This window comes from Nelumbo nucifera, chromosome 1, assembly GCF_055504915.1.
Source record: "Nelumbo nucifera cultivar China Antique chromosome 1, China Antique-T2T, whole genome shotgun sequence".
NCBI lineage: Eukaryota > Viridiplantae > Streptophyta > Magnoliopsida > Proteales > Nelumbonaceae > Nelumbo > Nelumbo nucifera.
The window spans coordinates 155,448,980-155,472,518 of NC_142649.1; the positions used below are offsets into that span (position 1 = coordinate 155,448,980).

Below are 23,539 nucleotides of genomic sequence, written 5' to 3' on the forward strand. Positions count from 1 at the left end.
CCGCCTTAAAAAAAAACTGGACCCAAAAGCGAAGGGTCCCACCCAAATTAATATCAACGTCTTAACCAAAAAAAAACCAAAATCATACTTTAAAAATATTTACAATTGTCAACCTAACCTTTTGGACGTACTTCCAACCAACAACCATATTGGAAGTATATGGCATGGGAAGATAAATATGTCTGTATGTATGTCCATGTGACAAATGAATTATGAAGAAGAAGATGTCTCCTACTGGTTTGGGGGGTCCCACCTTTCAAACTTGTCAGGTCCTACTCTTTCTGTGCGACTGTCACGTGTACGGTTCTGCCTTTGCTACCTTCCCTCTCACTTGCGACAAAAGCTCAACTGGAACCGGATGCTATTTCAAGCTTGACAGATGAGATCCCACTCTTCCTCTAGCCTACGCTCTTTCTAGTCTTCTAGATCTTTCTCTCCTGCTCCCTCCCTTTCATTCCTTCTCTCCGAATAACCTCATGACACGACGAATTAAAGATTTTAAGGAAACCAAGATTCTTTCTTGTTCTAAGTCGTGCTCTCTGCTTTCTCCATTCCTTTCTTTACTTGGTCAGCCTGCTAAATTCTTCATTTACTTCCTAATCAAATCCTTTAATCTTTATTCACAAGTGAAACCATGATTTCCTATGCAAAACCCAGCGGAAACCCAGTATTGTCGACGATCCAAGCAATCCAGAGGCCACCATCGAAGCCACCACTTCTTCGCTCAAATTCCATTAACAACATTCACCACCAGAACCCAAGAATCAATTCGTCCCCAATCAACACCAATAATAAATCCATAAAACCGCAAACCCATCTCCTTAAACCCATCATTATAACTCCAAACCAAATCCCTCTCGGAAAAAGTGGGACAAATGACAGGAGCACAAAGTCTCCTCAAGTGGGTAGGCAACAGGTGTTGGGCTTGTGTGGATTTGGGTATTGGGTTCAAGGGTTCAGGTGTTTTCCATGGTTGGCGATGAATTTCCACATGGCTCACACTCTTAAGCTGCATCCTTCAACGTTGCAGCTTGTGCAGAATTCTGCTAACCTACCCATGGTGGCCAAGCCTCTTTATGGAGTCCTTTCTGATGCTCTCTACATTGGCGGCGCTCACAGAATACCTTACGTATCCATTGGAGGTTTACTATCTTCTCCTTTGTACACTACTTGAATTCTTTTCCTATTTTTTTTCTTAGTCACCTTATCTGTGTTGCTTCATTGGAGGTTTACCAATTTGTCGAGTCCTTGTTAAGGTGTACCAGGGCATATCCGGAGAGTCCCCAGTTTGACGAGCGATCTGGATAAACCTTGTTAATGTTCATAGACCCCCCGTAAAATTGCTGCGGAATTTGTTTGTTCTGTTATGAACATGGTTTGCAATTTCAATATAGATAGAGATTTGAACATGTAGAGATGGAAAAAGATTCGGGGATATGTAGCTAATTTCATTAAGATATTTGAAAAATCTAAAGAAATCGAGGGAAATTTATAAATACATGGAATTTGTTAAAACTTCACGGAATTGTCAGGAAAAGTATAATTGCCCGTTTAAGGCTCAAACCATATCAAACAAAAGAAGATCAAGACGCTTAAATGGTATCTCTGTCTCTTTTACTCATTTAGCCATCTTCTCTTCTTTACATGTCATTTACTTGTGATCTTGACTTTTGTCTCATTTTGCTACTATATGTTTTCATTAAATTGCAAATACTCTTTTGTAATTGTATGTATTTCATTTTCATTTGTATTGTAGTTATTTAGTAAGTGAATCATATCATTATAATAAGCCACTCATCCGATCACCAAGTTCCCATTTGTTCTTTTAGGATAATATTTTTCACAAAAATTCAATGATTTTAATGAAATTCAGAAAGTTTAAGCGATTTTCTAGAAGTTTAAATCTTAAATGTTTACTTTACCAATGAAATTTGAAATGTCGCTGATACATCAGCCATGTATTGAAGATATTAGGGAAAGAAGATTGTCAGAATAGTTTGTATCCCCCTAGAAAAATAGGTACAGTCCGGGGATATTTAACCAAGCTGATATTGCAAACCATGGTTATGAACTTTCATGTTCCACAAGTTTCTTCATTTTAGTAGCTTTATGTTATTGATATCAAATGTCTTTAAATAGTTATGTTGGAATCTGATGGTAGTTTGTGTGTGCAAATTTTGGATTTCCAAAGTTTGCTGAATTTGGTTTACTTGATGATACTAAATCCTTTTGATCTTTCCAACCATGTTTCTTCCATAAAATTGATTCACCCTTTTCTCCTTTTATTTCAATTTCTTCAACTTGAAGTCCAATAAACTATCTTCTCTTTTTGTATACTTTTTAGTTTAATCAAAATTAATGGGTTTTTTTATGCTTTTCTCCTTAAGACAGAGAAACAAAATTCATCGCAACAATTTTAAGTTTTAGCTTTGATTGTAGAAGCAGGAAGTCTTTTCACATCTAAAAGCTAAATTTAATCTTGTGATAGTTGTATCAAGGTTTTATCTTCACAATTTTGACAATGGCAATATGGAATTCAGCAATGCAAATATAGAATTCAGTAGTTTTTTATTCGTTTGAATACATACTCATTCATACTTTTGGCACTAAATTGGAACTTGAGTAGCTGCAAACAATCATGAATCATTGAAGATGCATTGTATCAGCATGTATTCTATTACTGCTTACTAAACCTCCTTTAGTAGACAAATTATTTAAATTCAGTATGTTGTGGCTTAAGTTACTGATATGGATCAAAATTTGCAGTGTTTTTGCAGATTCTGTCTTGGGGGGCTCTGGCATTAATCCCACTTGCAGGTGAAGCCCTTCCTACACTAATGGTGTGCATTCTGCTTAGTAACCTTGGAGCATCGGTCACAGAAGTTGCAAAAGATGCTCTCGTTGCTGAATACAGCCAAAAACATGGAGTAAGTGGCCTACAATCTTATGCATTTAAGGCTCTGGCTGCAGGGGGAATCTTAGGCAACTTGATTGGAGGTTTTTTCTTATTGAAAACACAACAAACCAAAACAATGTTTCTCTTGTTTGCTGCACTACTTTCACTTCAACTTGCAATTTCTCTAACAACAAGGGAAGGTTCTCTTAACTTGCCACAACCATCAGATCATCATTTCATAAGAAATACTCTCTCAGAAAACTTACGCAAACAGTTGTCCAGTCTGGTCACTGCAATAAGTGAAGAGTGCATATCTGGTCCCCTTACCTGGACTGTGGCCTCTATTGCTGCTGTCCCAATTCTGTCAGGATCCATCTTCTGCTATCAGACACAATTCTTAAGGCTTGACCCATCAATCATTGGGATGTCTAAAGTGATTGGCCAATTGATGCTACTATTTGCAACCTTATTCTATGACAGATACTGGAAAAGAATTCCCATGAGGAAATTGATTGGCATGGTGCAGCTCATATATGCGAGCTCCCTGCTTCTGGACCTTGTCCTAATAAAGCAAATCAATCTCAGATTGGGAATTCCAAACGAGGCCTATATATTATGCTTTTCCGGCTTGGCAGAAATGGTAGCTCAGTTTAAGCTCCTCCCATTCTCAATTCTCTTTGCAAATTTATGCCCACCTGGCTGTGAAGGAGCACTTACTTCTTTCTTAGCTTCTGCTCTTTGTCTATCATCCATTATCAGTGGCTTTCTTGGAGTTGGGTTGGCTTCTCTTATTGGAGTAACATCTGGTGATTACTCAAGGCTTCCCTTGGGGATCTCACTACAGTTCCTTGCAGCTTTGGTTCCCTTGGGATGGCTATCACGTCTGCCTATGTCACAGCCAATATCAAAGGAAAGGAAGAGGAGTGTAAGTAAAAAAGGTAGAAAAGGTAGGAGGGTGGGAAGAATGGCATTTGGTTATGTTTATGCCTACCGGCGACAAAGAGAATCTGAAGCAGACAGGTAAAGTATGCTGAGTGAGGTCTTACAATTTTATTCAAGGCTGGAACATCCATACTCTTTGATTGCAGTTATATGTTTTGATTGCACAAGCCATAAGTACGATGGGACTGCAAACCAGAACAGTGCAATTTTGTCTTTTACTTTTATCTGAGGGAGTAGTTTTCGCATCATCAACACCATCTGGGAGAGATTCTCGCCTACCTCTTCATCAAGATACTTGAAAGAAAAGCAGTTGCAAGTCATTCCTACTTTAAGATCGCAGGGTGTGAATGTGATCATCTTTGTGATGAGGCTGCTTGTGGTAATTTTGATTGTTTTAAGAGGATGTCCCGGTGATTTCATCATAGCAATGCTTCATCAGCTTTTTCACAGTCGAATGGGTGGATACATAACCACTTGCTCTTCGATCAGTGCCTATTATGTATGCAAATGCAAGACAAGTGGTGCTGAACTGCTAATAACCTGCCAAAATAGACCAGAAAGATGAGATAAAGTTTTCAGCTGGATAAAACCAGGTTTGTAAGCCGACTGATTCTGGTAAGGCGGTCAGTAAGCCTCTGAAGATCAGAGGCAATGGCAGTTGCAGAGAAATGGAGAGAGAGAGAGAGAGAGAGATTCTATTGGGGTAATCGGGTCTGGGGGCATTTTGGGTCTTAGGTCCCATATGGCCAAAGGGCTCCTATTTTTAATATTTCCTGTTATTGGTTCTTAGTGAACCTTTTAGAATAAGTCCAAGAACTGGTTCTGATTCTTGGATTGGGTGAGGCCAGTTTGATTGAGGCTTGAGTTGGATTGAACTGGCTTTATAGCCTTTTTGTAACCCAACCCTCTTTAAGGTTATAGATGAAAAGCTGAAAAAAAATTCTGCAATACATCTCAAGGAAACGATAAAAACAAAAAAAAAAAAATATTTTTAAATCAATCAAGAACCCATCAGCATCCCCCTCCCCCCCAACAACCCCTTTCTCCCCACAAGATGGTACTGAATGGTGCTGAATTTATTTCCAGTTCTCACCATCAAGGATATTATGCCACCCTTGCTTTCCTTTGCTTGGCGCTTTCTTGCCTAATTTCTTCGTTCGCACATCAACCTCGTCTCCGATACAAGATTAATACTAATGGCCATCATTGTGCATTCAAGTGCAGACAAGATATTATTTTGGAAAATAATACATGACAGTGCATCACTTTTGGAAGAGAAAGTATTATTCTACCTGCACTAGCGGTTTAACTGAACCGTGGGCTTTTTTTTTTTTCATCAAATTGGTACTATCGGTTTTTGGAAAACCGGTAACCGAAGTCAATCGGTTTGGTTAATTATCAGTTCGATTTGTTAGTTTTTCGGTTTTTTAATTTTTACAATATATATTATAAAAATATATATAAGTATATAATAAAAATTTATAATATATAAATTATATATAATATATATAAATATATATAAAATATATAGAAATATATGTATATTGGTCGGTTTGATTAATTGCTGGTTTTCTATATTGGTTAACCAAAACCAAACCGATCGGTTTGGTTAATAGATTTCTTGGTTTGGTTTCAATCCGTTCAATTTTTTGATTTTTTTGTTCACCCCTAACCTGCACTATTGATCAAGAGATCTACAAAAAGCCTAAATATTGAAGTTTTATTTGTAAATTTGTAGTGCTTGAGAGCATAATAAAACCTGGAACTCTATACAGTTTGTCCTTGTATGGAAGTAACGAACCTTCCTCCCTTGTATGAAGACGAGTAAAATTCTTCATGTTTAATCGAGTATCAAAATATCGGTGGTCATGGAGACACATGGATACACAGGGTTGGGAGATTTTGAAAGTTTCGGATGATTAGATGGAAGGCATTCCTTAAATGCTGATAAGGTGTCACCGGCGCCAGAGGTAGAGGAGTCAGTGAACGCTGCCTCGGCAATCGAAGAGGTTGTAGAGGTGGAGAAAGCGAAGCCCGCAGAGGAGGGAACGCTTGCTAAGTCTGTTTTGTTCAAAGAGAAGACAAACGTGGTTGCTGAAGAAAGCTCTTGAGGAGTTCAAAGTTCAAACAATTTATCCAGCAAGCCCTTCAGAAGCACGACTTCACTTCACTACCACCGGCACCGATGAAGAGGAAAAGAAGGAAGAAGGAGCAAGAGAAACCGGAGAAGGCCACTTCTGCTAAGGATGTGGCTCCGACAGCACCGGTGGAGAAGCAGATGAATTTTGACCAATCAGACCTTCCCTGGAAGAATTTTGATAAATACCAACGCGGATGGGTGATCAGTCTGCGAGTTTTGGGTTGTACTTGACATTTCTTGAAATTTCGATCATTCATATCGTAAATTTATTGTCAAAATCGTTACTAATTTGCATCTAAAATTATCAATTATATGTTAAAGCATTATATTTAAATAGGTAGAAAGATAAGGATGTATAGCACGGAGAGGAGAAAATGCCTGGATTCCCGTCAACACCTTCATTTGGACATGATTCAAATCCACCATCGGCAATGCCTAGTACAATCTAAGCCTTCTCATCCCAACACTCTCAGCCACCACAGCATAGACAATTATAACATTTCCAAACCGTAGAACTCGTTAGATTGGTATAACATTTCTGTCTTCAGTCTCAAGTAGAACTGATATTTCCAAAATTAAATGAAAGACCGTTAACGGCAGAGACCCATTAGACAGTTTTTGGAAGTTTCAAGTACTGTAGACATGTTTTGAAGCTTGGTGACTGACTTGAGAGTTGAGACAACCCCTAAAGTACAGGGTGCTGATGGAAAATTTTCCCTAAAATTAAAAAGAAAAAAAGAATATCGCTATGCGGACACCCACCCAATTGTCAAAACAAAATGCAGCAATTAGTTGATCACAATTCCAGAAGCCAATTTTCTTTTACCACCCATTCTTAACATCAAACCCCATATTTATCGTACAGGTCAGGGAAGCCTCTACTAGTACTCTCTTTGGCAGTTGGAATGTAGAGCCAAGCAGTTCCGAGCTTTTAAGCATCGAGTCAGTGTCCATTGATATTTGATTGACGCTCATCTTCCAGTGGGACTAGTCGAGATGTTCTATTGTTTTGATGTAAATGACAGAAAAGATAACTTTTCAGTAAGCGGGGCAAAAATATTTAAGCCTACATATTTGTTTCAACTTAAAGATGGAGGAAGCCATAAAATTTTCAAAGGAAGCTCCAGTCATCCTGATTCCTGAATCCTGAAACAAAGAGCCGAGCTTTCAAGCATGAACCACAGTGCCCATAACCATAAGACGGTTTCGGCGTTTGACTTTAGTCTCGCAGGGCAGAATGCGCCGATCTCTAGTAATGTTCGAACCATCGTGAGAGATTGACAAAAATGCACATGTGAATGTGATGCACCTAGATATCAGTAGGCTGTCAAGTGTCAACCACTAGAATTTCTTTTCGTCCTTGGAAGTCAGAACCATCGACATGACATCGAGCAGCAGTTTCTCTCACAGCATGCATGATCCTGAAAGGCTGAAACTATGCACGATCACACACAAATAAATAGGTAAAAGAAAATGTAAATTATACAATATACAGGGCTGATTTAGTTTACAAGATCTGCTCTATTTATAACGTTGTTGTATTGTTAAATTAATATGACAAAAACACAACGTGCATGGCTTGCACAGGTTGAGGCTGAAGCTGGTGCCAATTGGATGAACCCATCATTTCTTTTCTCATCCTTGGAATCCAGTCACCTCACGCCACTTGTTTAGGTCAGACCTGATAATCACTTGGACTGATCTATGACTTTTCTTCATCCTCAGCATCTGACTCTGCAAAAACTGGCTCAGGTTGGGTTGCTGCATATGCTGGTGCGATGTACTTTGGGTCCTTTGCTGCAATATCAGCATATTTCAATATAGCTTCTCTAGGATCTTCCTCCATCCATGTCTCCTTGATCATACCACCTTGCTGCAATGTAGTATAGCCAGTAAGCGCAGTCCAATTGATCAATGTCCACGATTTACAGGAAAATAAAGAAAAAAATGATAAATTACCTTGAGCAGATACTGGGTCAACAAGCTTCCTTTAGTAGAACCAACCCTTCCACCAAAGCCCGGTCCTGTTACTGGAAGTTCAGGTCTATGGGACTTAATGGGGTCCTTCAGTGCTTTCTCTCGTTGACGTTTGCGGCTAGGCTGATCTCTAAATAAAGGCAATGCATGAGGGTTGTGAATAACAGGGTCTGCATGAAAATCATCGACAGACTTCTTCCTTGGTGCACGTGCAACACACACAAGAGCTCCCCTCTCACTCAGAGATGGATCATATAGTATGTGTGTTCCTCCTTGGCTTTTGTCCCCAGCCGTAGCAAAGACCTTCAAGAATTATGAGAAGTACCACAATTTAAAAGATGATAAAAGAAGCATACAATGAGCAGTTCTGCAAGAACGGTATTTTAGCAAGCTTCTCTACATAACCCAGGAATCTTTCATGTGGTTCTCTAGTTAGAAGCCCAAAAGGGCTCCACATTTGCCTTGCTGTTATTTGCCATGTAGCAACAGTAAGCCTTTTTTCAGGAAAGTTTATATTAAAAACAATAACTTTGCATGTACGTGACCAGATTACAAAACCTTCTTTACATATAGGAAAGTCCTTTCCCATAGAGAGGGTGAAAGTGGCATTCTCTAACAAAATAATCTATGAAATAGAAAAACCATACAGAACAAAATTATTGATTTGATACTAGTATAAATGTATAATACATGATACAAGGTGCATTTTTCAGTAGAGACCAAGACAAAAGGTCAAAGAAAAAGAAACAATATTGAGCAAGGCCTACAAACAGATAATATAGTTCAAGGCTAACCTGATTTAACTTTGGATGCCAGGCACACTGCACAACACTGAAAGTTGGAGATATACCCACTTTGGACACAAGTTCAAGTCTTGCTCGGTCAAAGAAGCAAAGCAAGCCTCCAGTTGTTTGTTCTCTCTCAACTGAGGTTCCAGTAAAAATGAGCTGCTCATCAGGACTAAATGCAACATTTGTTTGGGCATAATGACTAGGGAGATCCCCAAAGACTTGAACAGGTTTTTTCATTTGCCGTAAATCCCATACCTAACCATGAATTTAACAAATAAAACTAGTAAACCAGTGTTGAAATTATAACAAAATCAAATCATAAACAATTTTTAATATGGAATTAATGAGGTCCCATAAACTAAAAATATATATTTTACCTTCAGTGAACTATCCATGCTTCTTGACAGCAGAATCCGCCCATCACTCGAGAACTTAAGTGCAGTAATATCATCTTCATGTCCTTTTTCAACATGGATATCTGGTCTGCTTCCCCATCCAGGCTTAAGGTTCCATATCTGAGAAGTAAAATTAAGAGCAATGCAAGATAAGAGCAAGAAACATGGATCAATAATTTGCACATGCAAGTATTAACAGATCTTAAAACTACTTTATAATAAAACAGTGAAGGTTGAAATTTTAAAATGTCAAGAATAAATACCTGAATGGAGCCATCACCTATACCACCAGCAATGCATTTTCCCTCACGATCCCAAGCACATGTTGTAACTGGGACTCTTCCAGGCCTTGCAAGTTTGGGTTTGATAACCTATTTGTGGAAACATTACTGCATTTAGACTGAGATTACTCATTCAATTGCGGAAAAAAAATAAAAAAAGCCACACTTCAGGATACTACAGATGATTGCAACTCTCTCTCTCTCTCTCTCTCTCTCTCTCTCTCTCTCTCTCTCTCTCTTATTCTCTATCAAACCAAACACAGCATAAGAGTCCTTTGTTATGGACCACCACGAGGGTAGCAGTGATGTGGATGATATGGGAAGAGAAGAAAGATAGAATTATCAATGTTTCCACCCCCTCCACCTGGAGTAAAGTTTGGTGCTTAAAAGAAAAGAAAAAAAAAGGAGCACAATAATTGGGAGTGTCATGGTGAGGGTGGCCCATTGGGTTAAGAAAACGAATCTCTTTGAATCACTGAGAAAATTACTAGAGGGTGGTATTGGACAGCTAGCTCATCTTCAGCCAAACGTCAAGTCAAGTCTCAATGGAAACCTCCACAAGGGGACATAATAAAGTTCAACTTTGATGGATGTAGTAGGGGGAATCCAGACTGATGGGGTATAGGAGGAACATTTAGAAATGATAAAGGTGACATCTTTGCATTATTCTCAGGACCAGTGGGGCAAGGAAATTCAACAAGGGTAGAGTTACTGGCAGTGCTAACAAGGTTTGAAGCTTGCAAAGCATCTCAACATTTCTAAACTCATAGTAGAAGGGGATTCAAAAGTAGCAGTTGGGTAGTTAAGAAAGGATGGATTGTTTCCATGGCAATATAGAAACAGTTGGAGGGAACTAAAGCAGATAATGAGGGATATGGAGATTCAACTTAGCTGGACACACAGATCAACCAATGGGTTATGAGATTCTATGGCTAAAGAGAGGAGTCCAAAGATAGCAGCTCTTTTGGGGCACTACGGGTAATGCATAATGGGCAAAAAATTGTAAAATAAGAAAGAAAAGAAAAAGAAATTAAGGGTATAAGAATCACTAGAGGTGCTTGGCACTCTTGTCCCTGCAAAGAGAATTCTTTTTCTTATTTTGATAAAAGTTGACAGTTACACTTTTCTCCAAAAAAAAGAAAAAAAAAACTGCAAAAACTTCAATTCACATACAACAGATAAAAGTAAAAAATGAACAAGAGCATTGCATATTGCAGCTTCCTTTTTTTTTAAATAAGTTAACTTTATTCAATAAAGGAAAGGTACAAGAGATGTACACAGAGATCAAACATTCAAGAGTTATACAGGCAGAAAACTATCACTAAATAAGTAATCCCTGTGAGGACCAGATTTAAGTAGACTGTCGACTACAGAGTTTAGCTCCCTCGAAACCCAGCCCAAGTGTGCATTCAAAGAGGAGAGGATGTCTCTCACTTCAGCCAAGTAGTGGGCTAAGGCCCAAGGCCCACCATCAGGATTAGTTCAACAGAGAAATTGACCCCACATGAAAATATTGCTGCTTCTTGCAAGAAATTTCAACCATGGAAATGTTCAACAGGGAAACCGACCTCACATGTAGCACCTTCAAAAAAGGTACCTAATGGGTAAAGTTGAAAGAAAAGAACATGCAAGAAACATAATATCATGGAGTTTTGAAAAGAAAACATGCAAACCTGTTTTTGACTTTTGAAATCATTAACATCCCAAATACGCAGTGATCCATCATCTGATGATGTTAAAATGGTCTCTTTCATTCTAGGATGCCACTCTCCACAAGTCAATCCAGATATATGCCCCTTAGTGTTCTTTAAATCACGAATATACATATCTCCCTTTACAAACTCACCCAAAGTAAGTCCATCACGGTCATAAATCTGAAACAAAGAGGAAGAAAATCATGAGTGATACTTACGCAAACTATATGCTAAGAAATTTGATACATAAAACACAATACTTGGGTAGCACCTTAGCCTGAGCTGAGCCAGTCACACATAAAAATTTGTCTGCGGTTGGACTCCAACTTAAACTACGGACTTGGTGTCCTTCAAATGGTTCCAGCTGTCTAAATGATGCTAACCGAGAATTCATTCCTTGAAAGTCATACATACGGACTGTATAGTCATAGCTACCAGAAATAACCCTCGATCCTGAATGATCAATAGCAAGGGCTGAAACAACCTGTCGAAGGCTTCACCATCAAAATCAATGTTGGGGAAAGAAAATGATTCAGAAAATAGCCTAAGCTAGTTTAAATCTGAACTACACATGTTAAGACATGCCATAAATAATTCTTCTGTTTCAGAAGGAATCATTTTTATGTTTTTAGAACAAAAGGATATTCTCATGAGACTTCAAATCCTTTGATTCTACTTAGGATCTATGGGGAGACATCAGAAAGAACAAAAAGAAAACCATAAATGAAAGAAGCAACACAAGTTTTTTTGTTAAATACTTCCAAAGAATGGTTATAGAAATTTTCAATAATTAAAGGGAATTAAAATCTTCAGTTAATTTCTTTTCATATATCCTGATTTTCAAAATGTGTTTTCAGCTATAACTCTTCAACGAGGTAACCTTCCATTCTTCTATTCTTGTCAAAAAAAGAGAAACTTAGCTGCAATAGCAGCAATCCCACAAATCACAAGAGGACAAACTAACACCCCATGAACTCCATGTATTACACTCTCATGCAAGTACCCTTGAGGACAAGAAAATCAGATACACTGAGAATAACAAGATGAGAAAGGAGGAATATGGTGGTGGAGTTTGGAGAGTTGGGGGAACCAAGCTCTTTTCAATAAATTTAAGGTAGCATAAGGAGAAGGAATTGGATAAGGACATAAGGTGAAGCAGAGTGGAGGAAAAGGAGGTGGATAGTGAATGAATGGTTACTAATTAAGAAGTTAAATAGGTAAAGAGATGGGTTTCTTTCACATGGGTGGGATAACCAAGAATACAATTTATTTTTCAAAAGATTAAACAGACAGGTCTAGCAAGAATGGAGAGAGTAGAAGGTTTCTGTGAGAAGTAAAAAAATGAGGCAAATGAAGGGTTACAAATAACATTGATTAGGAAGATTGACTATCTAAGTCAGCAAAGAGAGGTGGTTAAAGGGAGGGGTAGAAGCTAACCAGAGGAAGAGACCAAGGACGCAATCACTCAAGATACTATAGTTGATGGTAGCCAGTTGCCAGGATGAAAGTTCAAGGTATGGAGAGTTGGATTAAGGGTTAGTTGTTATCTTTCTTTAGTGCTTTGGTGGGAGCAATAGATTATGTGTTTTCTTCTTGCATTTGGAAGTGGTGGAAACCTTTTGAGTCTTTGAAAATTTATGCCTTTAAGCATTTGGGTGTTGTTCAGAACTAAGGATATTTTCTCTTTCCTGCATAGTTAAGAACAAGGAATTTTCCGGGTATGTGGTTTCATGCCCACCCCTCCTTTTTCTTTGTGCCCCTTGGTAAAATTGTATACATCCAATATAACTTTCTTAAATACAATAAGCATCACCACTAAAGTTCACAATAAGTCTCATTATCCAATTATATTGTCTTTTCTCAACAGATGTAGGGTAAGCTTCATTCCACTCACTACAACCTCTTTGAAAATTTATACCTTGGTTCTTTTTGTTACTTGATTTGCAAATTTATACCCTGGCTCTTTGAAAATTTAAGGATAGCAGAAGCAATTTTCACATCCATATTCCAATGGTTTCTGAACTAGTAATACATTGCACTTGCACTATGCAGTTACACATTACAACAATGACCACATAGGAACCCCCATCTACCTTTTTATCATATTGTCTCCCAACCTTAACTAAGAATATATTTATTTCTACTTCTAATAGCTCATTAATGTTTAAAATGGACTTGCACTTAAAACAATTCCTTTTGTGTTTTCACCCACAAGTCCACCCATCAGTCGAAACAATAAAAACAATAATCACGTCTACAGAACCCTAAAGTCATGAATTGAAGCTGCGGATGCAACTGGGAAACCATATAATCTGATTATTACAAATGGAGAGAGAGAGAGAGAGAAAGAATAGATAATATTGAGGTTATCAGTGTACCTTAGTGTGCCCCTTCAAGACAATCTCATTACTGAGTGGAATCTTATATCGATCCTCTTCTGCTTCTTCATCCGAATCATCATCTGAATCCGACTTAGCCAAATCCGAAGATAGCGGTGGCCGAGGAGGTCCTATCATCACTGTATCACTCTCCCCGTCTTCATCTGCAGAATTCGAACCCGGCGGCGGCCGAGGAGGCCCAATCATCATCGCATCATCCTCCCCATCTTCATCTGCAAAATTCGAACTCGGTGGCGGCCGAGGAGGTCCAATCATCACCCCATCTTCATCAGCTAAATTCGAAGTCGGCTGAGGAGGACCAACCATCACCTCATCATCCTTCAAATCCTCACCGTCGACACGACCTTTCGACCCATTATCAGCGGTCGAACTGGGTTTCCCGAACGCCGAATTTCGATCCTCAGAGCGCTGGTTTTCATGGGCGGAAGAACTGGGCTTAGCATCTCCGTGGTGGCGGGAACTAGGGTTAGGGTTTCTGAGGTCCTTCAACCAGGCCTTGGAAGGGGAAGAGAGAGAAGGGAGGCCCTTGTTAGCAGGGGAGTGGGATGAGGAATCTACAGTGCGCCGGGTGGCGCTGTGTATGGCCTCGAGAGAGGTGTGCTGGTTTGTTTGCTTGCCGAAGGAGAGAGGGAACTGTGCTCTGATTCCGTCGTAGATCTCTGCTTCTTCATCCTCCATTTCTGCGAACACTCCACCACTTCCTCGTGCCGGTTGAATATCTCTTTTTATTCAAGTTGTTACTAACAATCTAACATGCGCCCGTGCCGCCTTAACTGATAACTCTGAGGCCCCAATTTGGCCGGTGAGATGCGAACCAGTTAGCAGTGGATCGACCACTCGACCGTACTCCTGCGTCTAAATATTCGAATTCAAATTCGATTAGAAAATTTGATATCTGATATGGATATTGAAAATTAATATTCGAATTTAGTTAATTAATTATTTTAAATAATTAATAAATATATAAAATAAATATTTTATTTATATAAAGTATATAAATATATAATTTAATTATTATATATAAATTATATAAAACATTTAAAAATTTTATATATTATATATAAGAATTAAATAATCGGTCGAATTTAAATATTTATCGAATCGAATTAAGTCATATTCGAATTCAAATCTGATTAGGTATTCGATATGAATAGGACATCTGAATTCGACCGATTAGATATTCGAACTACCCGAATTAGATTCAATTATACCAAATCTCGAATTCAAAATCAAATTTTTGAATACCGTTTACACCCCTACTTAAAAAGAGAGACCTTGAGCCTGACCAACCCAAAGTTAGGCCCAACTTTATCAACCTAGCCCTACCCCAAGCTTCATCTAACACAATTTGATCTGTGTTTGGGATAGAGTTGGATCGGACTGGGCTTACTTAAGACTTGAGCAAGTTGATTGAGTTTGAAATAATCTATAAATATATCCTTTTGTATATTAGTTTTTTTTTCTTTTTGATAAGATCAGAAGGGCTACACAAGATGGAGGTGCCAAGGAAGGTTACCAAGCCACTTAGAGAAACAAAACCATGGACATTTGAAAGGGCTTCATGAACCGATCAGTCTACAGCTTGGTTTGCTTTGCAAAAATTGTGCTTGTAGACAACACCTTTGGTGAGAAATTCCCTCAGCTCCAAGTAATGTTGAATGATGTTCCCAAGTCTACATAGAGGATTGAACTTGAGATGAAGGCAGGAGATCACAAGCTTTGAGTCACCATCGATGATGATAGGATGATCTTTGAAATTCAAAGCCAAGTTATGGGCTTCCCATACTGCCCAAGCTTTGACTAGATTGGTTGTTGCAAATCCTGAGTTGTAAGCTTTGAGGTCCACTATTTCTCCTAAATGATTCCTCTTAATACATGCCACTGAGCAAAGGTTTCCATTAATACAAGAAGCATTGAAGTTGATTTTGATAGTTCCATGTTCAGGGGGATGCCACATGATCATCTGCCAAGACTTTGATGATTTTTCTAAACATTGATTATTAAGACAATTGCAATTCTCTTGAAAGGAAAATAAAGCCCTGAAGGGGGGCAGCAATTTTTTTTTTTTTTTTCTGTTCTTGTTCTTCCATTGGTCCCATAGTATGAAAATGCAATTCTCCTTTTTTTTTTCTTTCCCTATAGTATCATTTTTACACACTTTTCCTCACCACTCTTTCAAGGAACTATCTTGGTCATCCCCACAATACTTGGGCTGACAGTCGACCAAATTTGTTTAGTAACAACTCTTCAAAACATGTTCCAAATCCTCTACCTCCCCACAAATGCTGCACCACCCTATGTCAATATTACATCCTCTCCCTCTAAGAAGGCTTTTGAAAGGGAGTCTATCATTGAGAATGTTGGAATTGCCCTCCTAAGCTGAAGATCTTCTTGTTCCCTCTTTATTGGATCTTGTGTCCATTTGGGAGGGCTTTCACATAGAGGATTCAACGTTACATGAAACAAGAAACCCGAAAAGCCATTAAGCTATAATAGTTGGGTCATGTTTAGGAGTGCTTATGTTAAAAATAAGTGTTTAAAAACAAGTGCTTATTCGAATAAACACTTATTTGCATTTGGCACCTAAGTTTTTCAAGTGCTTATTAAAAAAAAAAACACTTATTTCATATTGGGCGTTTGGTAGTCTTTTTCTCCAATAAGTATTTAAATAAGCATTTGTGACTATTTTATCCTTCATTTTCTTTCAAATTTTATGAAAACACCTTTATACAAGTGCTTTTACAAAAGCACTTTTATGAAAGTATTTTTATAAAACCACTTTCTATGGAAGTACTTTTATAAAATTCAACTAGGGATAGTTTTACAAGTGGTATTTTAAAATTTGACTAGGAATAAATTTGGAATAAAAAAATGAATAAGTGCTTATTGTATAAGCATTAAAAAATCTGGAAATTTGGACTTGAAAAATAAACCCTTATTTTTAAAATAAGCACTTATTTGGGCTTATTTCCCAAACACCAATAAGTGCTTAATGGTTTTGTGGTCCTGGTCCAAATAAGCACTTATTTCGAATGAGCACTTATTTTTAAGTACTTCCAAACATGGCCTTGGTAAAACACCAAAAAGCCCATATAGGTTTACATGAGCCAAAAAAAAAATCAATTTTCTCAACATGAGCCCAAAATAGTTAGCTATTCCAAAGCCACTCAGTGAATGGCTTTGGAACCACACCCCCTCTTTTTGAAAATGAAAACATTGATTTTGAACCATCACAAGCCTTCTACCATGTATGATTGTAATTGTATTATGAATCAAACAAAACCACAATCATTGTTTTGTTGATGGTTCATTTTTTTGGACTCAACACATTGTCAACTCTTCTATGTGACTTAGTAACTTACATGCATATAATCAATTTATTCAACTTTGATTGTATGACTATTTGTTTATCACATTGTATGTTAAAAATATAATATAATATATTAAAATACATATAATATATGAACATGTATAATTATATATTTTAAATGTATATAAAATATTTATATACATTGCATTTTATACAATATAATAATATGACCTCAGATACACAAAACCACTTAGGCACATTAGCCTTCTTTTTGAACCATGTAGTTGTTTTCAAAAAGTTATGTTTCATAGAAGAGGATTTTATTGATTTTGAAACCATAGTTTGCTGGTTCCAGCCAACACAACCACAAAAAGAACATGACATCCGTGTAGCCTTCTAGAATGCTGATTGTATTTGTGAATCAAATGAAACACAAACATAATCATGAAAAAAACACCCACACCTAGGAGTGCCCATGAGTCGGGCTTTTATGAGCTATTCGAGCTTGGCTAGTAAAAAGCTCGATTTGATTCGGTTCGGTTAAGCCAAGTTTCGAGCTAAGCTCAAGCCTAATGTATAGGTTAGTTTGCTAATCGAGTCAAGCTCAAGACCAATAAAGCTTGGCTAGTGAGCCTAATAGAGCTTTTACATATATATATATATGTATGTATGTATGTATGTATTATGTACATACATATATAATAATATACATATATATTATAAAAATAATAAATAAAAATATTATACATAATAAAAACTATTATATATAATATTTTTATTATATATATAATAACTAATTTTTATATGTTAAATAAAAAAAATTATATGTATATTTTTTATTTTTATAGAATGTTTGACTCAATCAAACTCAAACCGAATTGAGCTTGAACTTATGATCTTTTGGCTCGAGCCAAATTCTAGCTCGAGTCAAACTTGAGCTCAAGCCCAAGCCTAATGGTTTATTGGCAAATCAAACTCGAATATCTAGATATTCGGCTTAGATCAGCTCAAATCCACCCCTACTCACACCCCTTAGTTGAGCTTGGATTTCCTCAAAACAAAAATTGTGCACACACTCTAATAACATAACATCCAGATTGTACTTACAATTATGGGGAGATATTCCAGATGTGTTGTTGGATGCCATACTCTCGAGGTGTTTTCACAATTTTTACTTTTAGAAAATCCTCTCTCTAGTTAATTACTAATAAAATCATATATCTATACTAAAATATATATCTTAATTTCTTTTTTAGATGAATAGCATCTATATAATTCTCTCTTAATAATGAGCAAAAAGTGTGAATATACGGGACCCTAGCCTTCCTTTAATTTGTTCTGCTTAATCGTTTTGCAGGTGGGAGAAATGCACGTCCCTTCAAGAATTTCACACTCAACGTTTGAGTGGTTTCCTTGCCCTCTCTCTCTCAAGGCATCCATGAATTCTATTAGTTTTATATATGATTTGAAAAACCATCACTAACGTCGGCCTAAAAAGCCTAACCACCTCTGCCTCTCATGTCATCTCACCCCCCCTCTTTTGTTTAAAAAGACACAAATAAAATTGATACATAGAAGGCCCCCTCGCTAATAATAAACGCTGCCACATAGGTGCCATTTCAAAATTTAGCCTATCATGTTGATCCGTACACATAAAGACTCACAAAAGCTGGCTTTGATTTATGTGAATGCCAAATGTTGGGGGAAGTTTCATTTTAACACTTTCCCCAATGGTTAAACATTTATTCACTGTTATGCTGATGTGGTGCTTAATGGCACCTAGTTGTCAACAAACGATTTCATTATTATTTTTCTTGATTTTACAAACAAATCAAGTATAAACTTTTAGTGAATAAAACGGAAGTTATACCAAACACATACTACATCTATCTATACTATTTATAAAAGTGTAACTAGGTGTAACTTTTTGGAATTTTCATAGACAAAATTTGCCCCTTCAACTTGAGCTATCTAAGGGGTAAATTTGTATTTTTATAAAACTTTAATTAAAATGTCTGAAATTGCAGTAATCGTCATAATAAAAGTCACTTAAACCGTCACTTCATCCTCCCACTAAATTCCATTCAACAAACCAAGAAAAAAAAGTGTCGCTTCACTTCCACATACACCAAAATATAAAAAGAAAATTGCAGTAAGTGTTTTCAATTAAAAGTAGTTCTTGCTAAATACTCAAAATACTTTTTGATTCAATTTTGTATTTACATAGTCCGAATGTTGAAAAAAAAAGCTTATCCATACATAGGCACATTTATTTATTTATGCTTGTGCAATTTATTCTAATTTTGTTTTACATTTTAATTTTTGTATTAAACAAATATCACAACCTCAATGTCCTTGAGTACTTAGCATTTCCTTACTGTTTTATTTAATAAAAAGTTCTTTTGTATGATTTGACTTTTCTGTAATTTGTGTTGAAAGAAAAAAGTTAAATTCGAATAAATTCTTCACGGTTGAAAAGCTCAGTTCAACATGTCCCTTTGTTATAATTTGTGTTAATTGCAGAATCCTATTGCATACATATCTTCCTATGGCTCACTTCAATATGTCCCAAAATCAGGGAACCTTGTTGCACATTCGATTGCTCAATTTGTCGTTGAGGGTCTAGAATTGTTTCTTGGTCATGGTTTCTAGTGTTCCCAAATGATGTAATCCGTAAAGCTATGTATCTTGAACATTCTTAATATATTGAGGTTTCTTCTATATATATATATAGTTTTCACATGCATAATTACTAGTATTGTTAAAAGGCAAATACATAAATTGGCTACGAAGGAAATAAATTGTATAAAAAAAATACATAGAGAAAATCACGAATAAATTTATTTTGATGTTATATTGTTTGCATAAACTACAATACATATAAACTAAGTAACAGATTATTTTATTTAGATAGAAAAAAGTTAAAAATGTAAAACAGAATACATGATAAAATTTCACCATAACATTCATAATAGATTGTACTCAAAAAAATATATAAAAACCATAGTAAATATATAAAATCCATACATCATCAGCATCACCCAAGCCTTATCCCAACTATATGAAGATAAAATGCATACACACAATTTTTTACCTTTCACAACCTTGATCTCAACAACGTCCCAAAAAAATGCACAGCAAATCCATCAATTGATATGAAGCAACTTATAAATGGTTTCTTAAATTGCACATTCAGACAAGTAGAAAGATTTCACAAAAATTTTGGATATAATTATTTCACTAATTATGATACAATTAATAAAAAAAATCCCCCAACGAACTAACTAACTCTAATATCCATTACTGTTATTGGAGTTTGATCATGTTTGCTAGAGAAATCCATGAATGTATACACCTATGTCAAGTTCTCAAAATCAGGAACATAACCAGCTCCCTTCATTGTTAATACAAGGTCATCCAGCATCCTGTATATCAAGTTTGAACAGGGGTGTGTTTTATCAGCAACATAGAAAGAATGAATCTTGCTATCGATACTAATCCAACTGCAGCCTGGTAACTTTCTTAGCCCTCTTTCCCTCATCCTTGTTCTGATTTCTGCCACACTGTCCCACCTCCCAGAAGAAGCATGTACATTTGACAGGGATACATAGTTCGATGGATTCTCTGGTTCTAACCGAACAAGGGACCTATAAGCCAAATCCCTCATTTCTGAATTCCCATGAAGTGAACTAGCACAGAAAAGAGCTCCCCAAACACTGGGGCCAGGTTTGACAGGCATCGAATTTATATAGTCAAATGCTTGATCAAGCTGCCCTGATCGACCTAACATGTCAACTACACAGGCACAAATTTCCACTGTAGGTGAAACTCCATAATCCATCACTAATGAATTGTAAACATTCAAGCCTTCGGTTACTAATCCTGACCTACTACAAGCTGAAAGAACTCCCACTGATGTAATGTTGTCTGGGGAGAACCCAAGTTGAAGCATCTTATTAAATAGAAAGATGGCTTCATGGCCCTTCCCATGTAGTCCATACCCAGCAATAATCGAGCTCCAGGAGATTGCATCTTTACAACAAGAATCATCATCAAAGACATGCCTTGCCCAATTCAAATTCCCACACTTACAGTACATGTCAATTAGAGCGTTGCTCAGAGAGACTTTCTGGTGCAATACTTTTCTAATGGCAAAACCATGAATTTGTTTTCCTTCCATCAAACCAGCAAGAGAGCTACAGGCAGGGAGGACACTCACAAGCGAAACTCTATTGGGTTCTACCCCGTATCTCATCTGCATTTCTCGAAAAAGTGTCAGAGCTTCTTCTGCCTCTTCATTCTGCACATAACCAGAGATCATTGCAGTCCAAGAAACAATGTTCTTACAACTCATTTGGTCAAATACCCGCCTAGCAATGCTCACCTTTTGGCACCTGGAGTACATATCAATCAAACAAGAACCCACATGAACATCTGACTCCAATATGAGCTCATCTTTTATGATAAAACCATGGATCTCTCTGCCATGATCCGGTTGCCCGTTATTGTTTCCACAAAAAGGTAGAAGACTGGAAAAAGTAAAAGCATCGGGTTTCACCCCTTCCATCTGCATCTGTTTTACAAGTTTCCATACGTCCTCATCGAACATAGAATTCCCTGAAACAGCATTCCCAGAAATTAGAACATTCCAAGAAGCAGAATTTCTGCAAGGCATTTCATCAAACAAGTTCCGAACATCGCCAAGCCTCCCACATCTACCATACATTGACATGAGGGAGTTTGCAGCAACAGTATCTGAAACAAACCCACTTTTTATACTCAGATTATGAATCATTCTTCCAATTTCCGAGTGCCCAAGCTCGCCGGAAATCTTAGAAAGAGTAGCAACAGTGTAGTTGTCAGGCATTTCATCATCCCTACGCATTCGATTAAAAATATGAAAGGCCTCTTCAAATATGCCATTTTTAACGTAGCCACTGATCAACGAATTCCATAGAAATACATTTTTCTCGCGAACCGATTCAAAGACAAGGCGAGAATCTGCCGGAACTCCACACGTCGAATATGAAGATATGAGCTTAGTTGCGACAAAAGCATTTTGATCGAACCCGCGAGAGTAAATCCGACCATGAGTTTGCTGGGTGAGTTTCAGAGAATTATGATCGACAGCTAATTGCAGGAGATGGAGAAGCTGGTGGGACGGGTCCAGTACAGTGACGGACTCACAAAAACGCGAGAATGCCCGAGCATTTTTTATCTTTGCGGAGAAAACGAAGAAGAAGAAGAAGCGGCAGGGAAGAGAAGAAGGATGCATGACAAGACGGTTATTTTCCCGCCGATTCCACGAACGCGTCGAATTTAACATGTTCAGAGAACCGGACCGGGCATTGACCCGGCAAAGGCAGAGGTTCACGGGTCAGAGGTCCGACCGGGGTCTGACCAGAGGTCAAATCATGCTAATGTAATAAATAAATAAATAAAATTTTAAAAAAATACCGAATATGAAGGAAAATTAATCCAAAATAGAAATAAGTCAATAACACTTCAAGCTTTTGAAATTTAAGACAATATATCCCACAACGAAAACAAATAAATTAACAATCCAATAAAACTACCATCACAAAAGCATTTCAAGAATATCAATTCAAAAATTATAATCCATACATGACAAAGTAAAACTGATTTCAATCTTCAGCAATTTTGGTATCACATTATCACTATCATAATTTTGAATTCAATTTCAATTTTCAGCTATTTCATAAGGGCTTAGACAATTAAGTAGGTAAAGCTACGAAGTCACTGAACAACTAGCTGGAACTCCACTTGGTGGATTGAAATGAAAGCCTAAAGGAAAGATCAAATTCTAAGCCTGAAGCAAAAATCAAATTGGAATTTTAATTTGAACAAACCTGTAATCAAAAGTTATAAAACTATGAGTAATTAAAAAAATAAAATTTAAAATTTAAATACAAACCGTAAACTAAACTATAAAGATGCTGATAACTAATGAATAAATGTTACAGAATTGGAAAAAATATTGCAGAAATCAGGTTCAGAGTTTAGAAATTAGTGGGAGAAGAAGAAGAATGAGGAGGAGGAGGAGGAGAGGAACCGGCCAGCGGAGTGGAGGGAGAGGGGTGCGATGAACAGTGTCCATCAGAGGGAACAAGAAGAATAAGAAAAAGGAGGAGGAGAGGAAACTAGCCGATGGATTTAGAGGAGAGGGACGCGCGCGGTGAACAGAGTCCACCGACGAGAAGAAGAAGAAAGAGGAGGAGAGAGAGTCCCTGTTAGCGGTAATGGCATCGACGAAGCTGGAAGCTGGAGGCACTGGTTTTCTACTTTTCTTTGGCTGGGTTGGAAACTTGGGATTGACTTTTTTGTCTTTTTGCACTAAATATGAAAATGGAAAAACACCGGCCGATTATACGAAAAACGGGACCGGTTCTACGGTTTGCCGATTGAACCAGCCGGGTGGCCAGTTATTTGCGATTTTTTTAACATACCATTTTTGGGGTACATCCGGACCCGCCAAGGGGCCGGCCGATCCGGTCCGATTTTCAGAACAATCGTTACAAAAGCGCGGGTGAAAGATTTTGAAATGACATAAATACCCCAAACTATGATAAAATTGAGATCGGCTTCAGTCAGTCAAGGCCCGTTCGAACACTTCAGCCTTGCTCGAGGATTCACGGACGAGTTCGAATCCTCTACAACTACAATCATTTAAACAGATGAGAGAGAGAGAGAGAG

The 23,539-nt window shown here is 37.4% G+C and overlaps 3 protein-coding genes across 5 annotated transcripts; 1 reads left to right on the forward strand and 2 right to left on the reverse strand.

Annotated features, from left to right (window-relative positions):
- The first annotated feature begins 368 nt into the window (after window positions 1-368).
- On the forward strand, window positions 369-4,788 carry LOC104602734 (putative folate-biopterin transporter 8, chloroplastic). Its single transcript, XM_010266518.3, has 2 exons — window positions 369-1,142; window positions 2,767-4,788. Exons 1-2 carry the CDS (start codon window positions 635-637, stop codon window positions 3,918-3,920), a joined length of 1,662 nt encoding a protein of 553 aa, XP_010264820.2. The 5' UTR covers window positions 369-634; the 3' UTR covers window positions 3,921-4,788.
- Window positions 4,789-6,961: 2,173 nt separating this feature from the next.
- On the reverse strand, window positions 6,962-14,346 carry LOC104602735 (Transducin/WD40 repeat-like superfamily protein). 3 transcript variants are annotated; one of them, XM_010266521.3, is made up of 9 exons: window positions 13,495-14,346; window positions 11,388-11,600; window positions 11,096-11,296; window positions 9,405-9,512; window positions 9,124-9,261; window positions 8,750-9,001; window positions 7,938-8,258; window positions 7,660-7,851; window positions 6,962-7,399 (listed from the first exon to the last, which is right to left on the reverse strand). In XM_010266521.3, exons 1-8 carry the CDS (start codon window positions 14,191-14,193, stop codon window positions 7,681-7,683), a joined length of 2,103 nt encoding a protein of 700 aa, XP_010264823.1. In that variant the 5' UTR covers window positions 14,194-14,346; the 3' UTR covers window positions 6,962-7,399; window positions 7,660-7,680. The 3 variants fall into 3 exon arrangements, with proteins under 3 accessions (XP_010264823.1, XP_010264824.1, XP_010264822.1); XM_010266522.3 differs by having other exon boundaries at window positions 6,986-7,407; window positions 13,495-14,340; XM_010266520.3 differs by lacking the exon at window positions 6,962-7,399 and having other exon boundaries at window positions 7,439-7,851; window positions 13,495-14,340.
- Window positions 14,347-19,975: 5,629 nt separating this feature from the next.
- LOC104602873 (pentatricopeptide repeat-containing protein At1g06140, mitochondrial-like) lies at window positions 19,976-23,133 on the reverse strand. The gene has a single exon (XM_010266734.3). The coding sequence runs from the start codon at window positions 22,149-22,151 to the stop codon at window positions 20,181-20,183; it is 1,971 nt and encodes a 656-aa protein (XP_010265036.3). The 5' UTR covers window positions 22,152-23,133; the 3' UTR covers window positions 19,976-20,180.
- Between the last annotated feature and the right edge of the window lie 406 nt (window positions 23,134-23,539).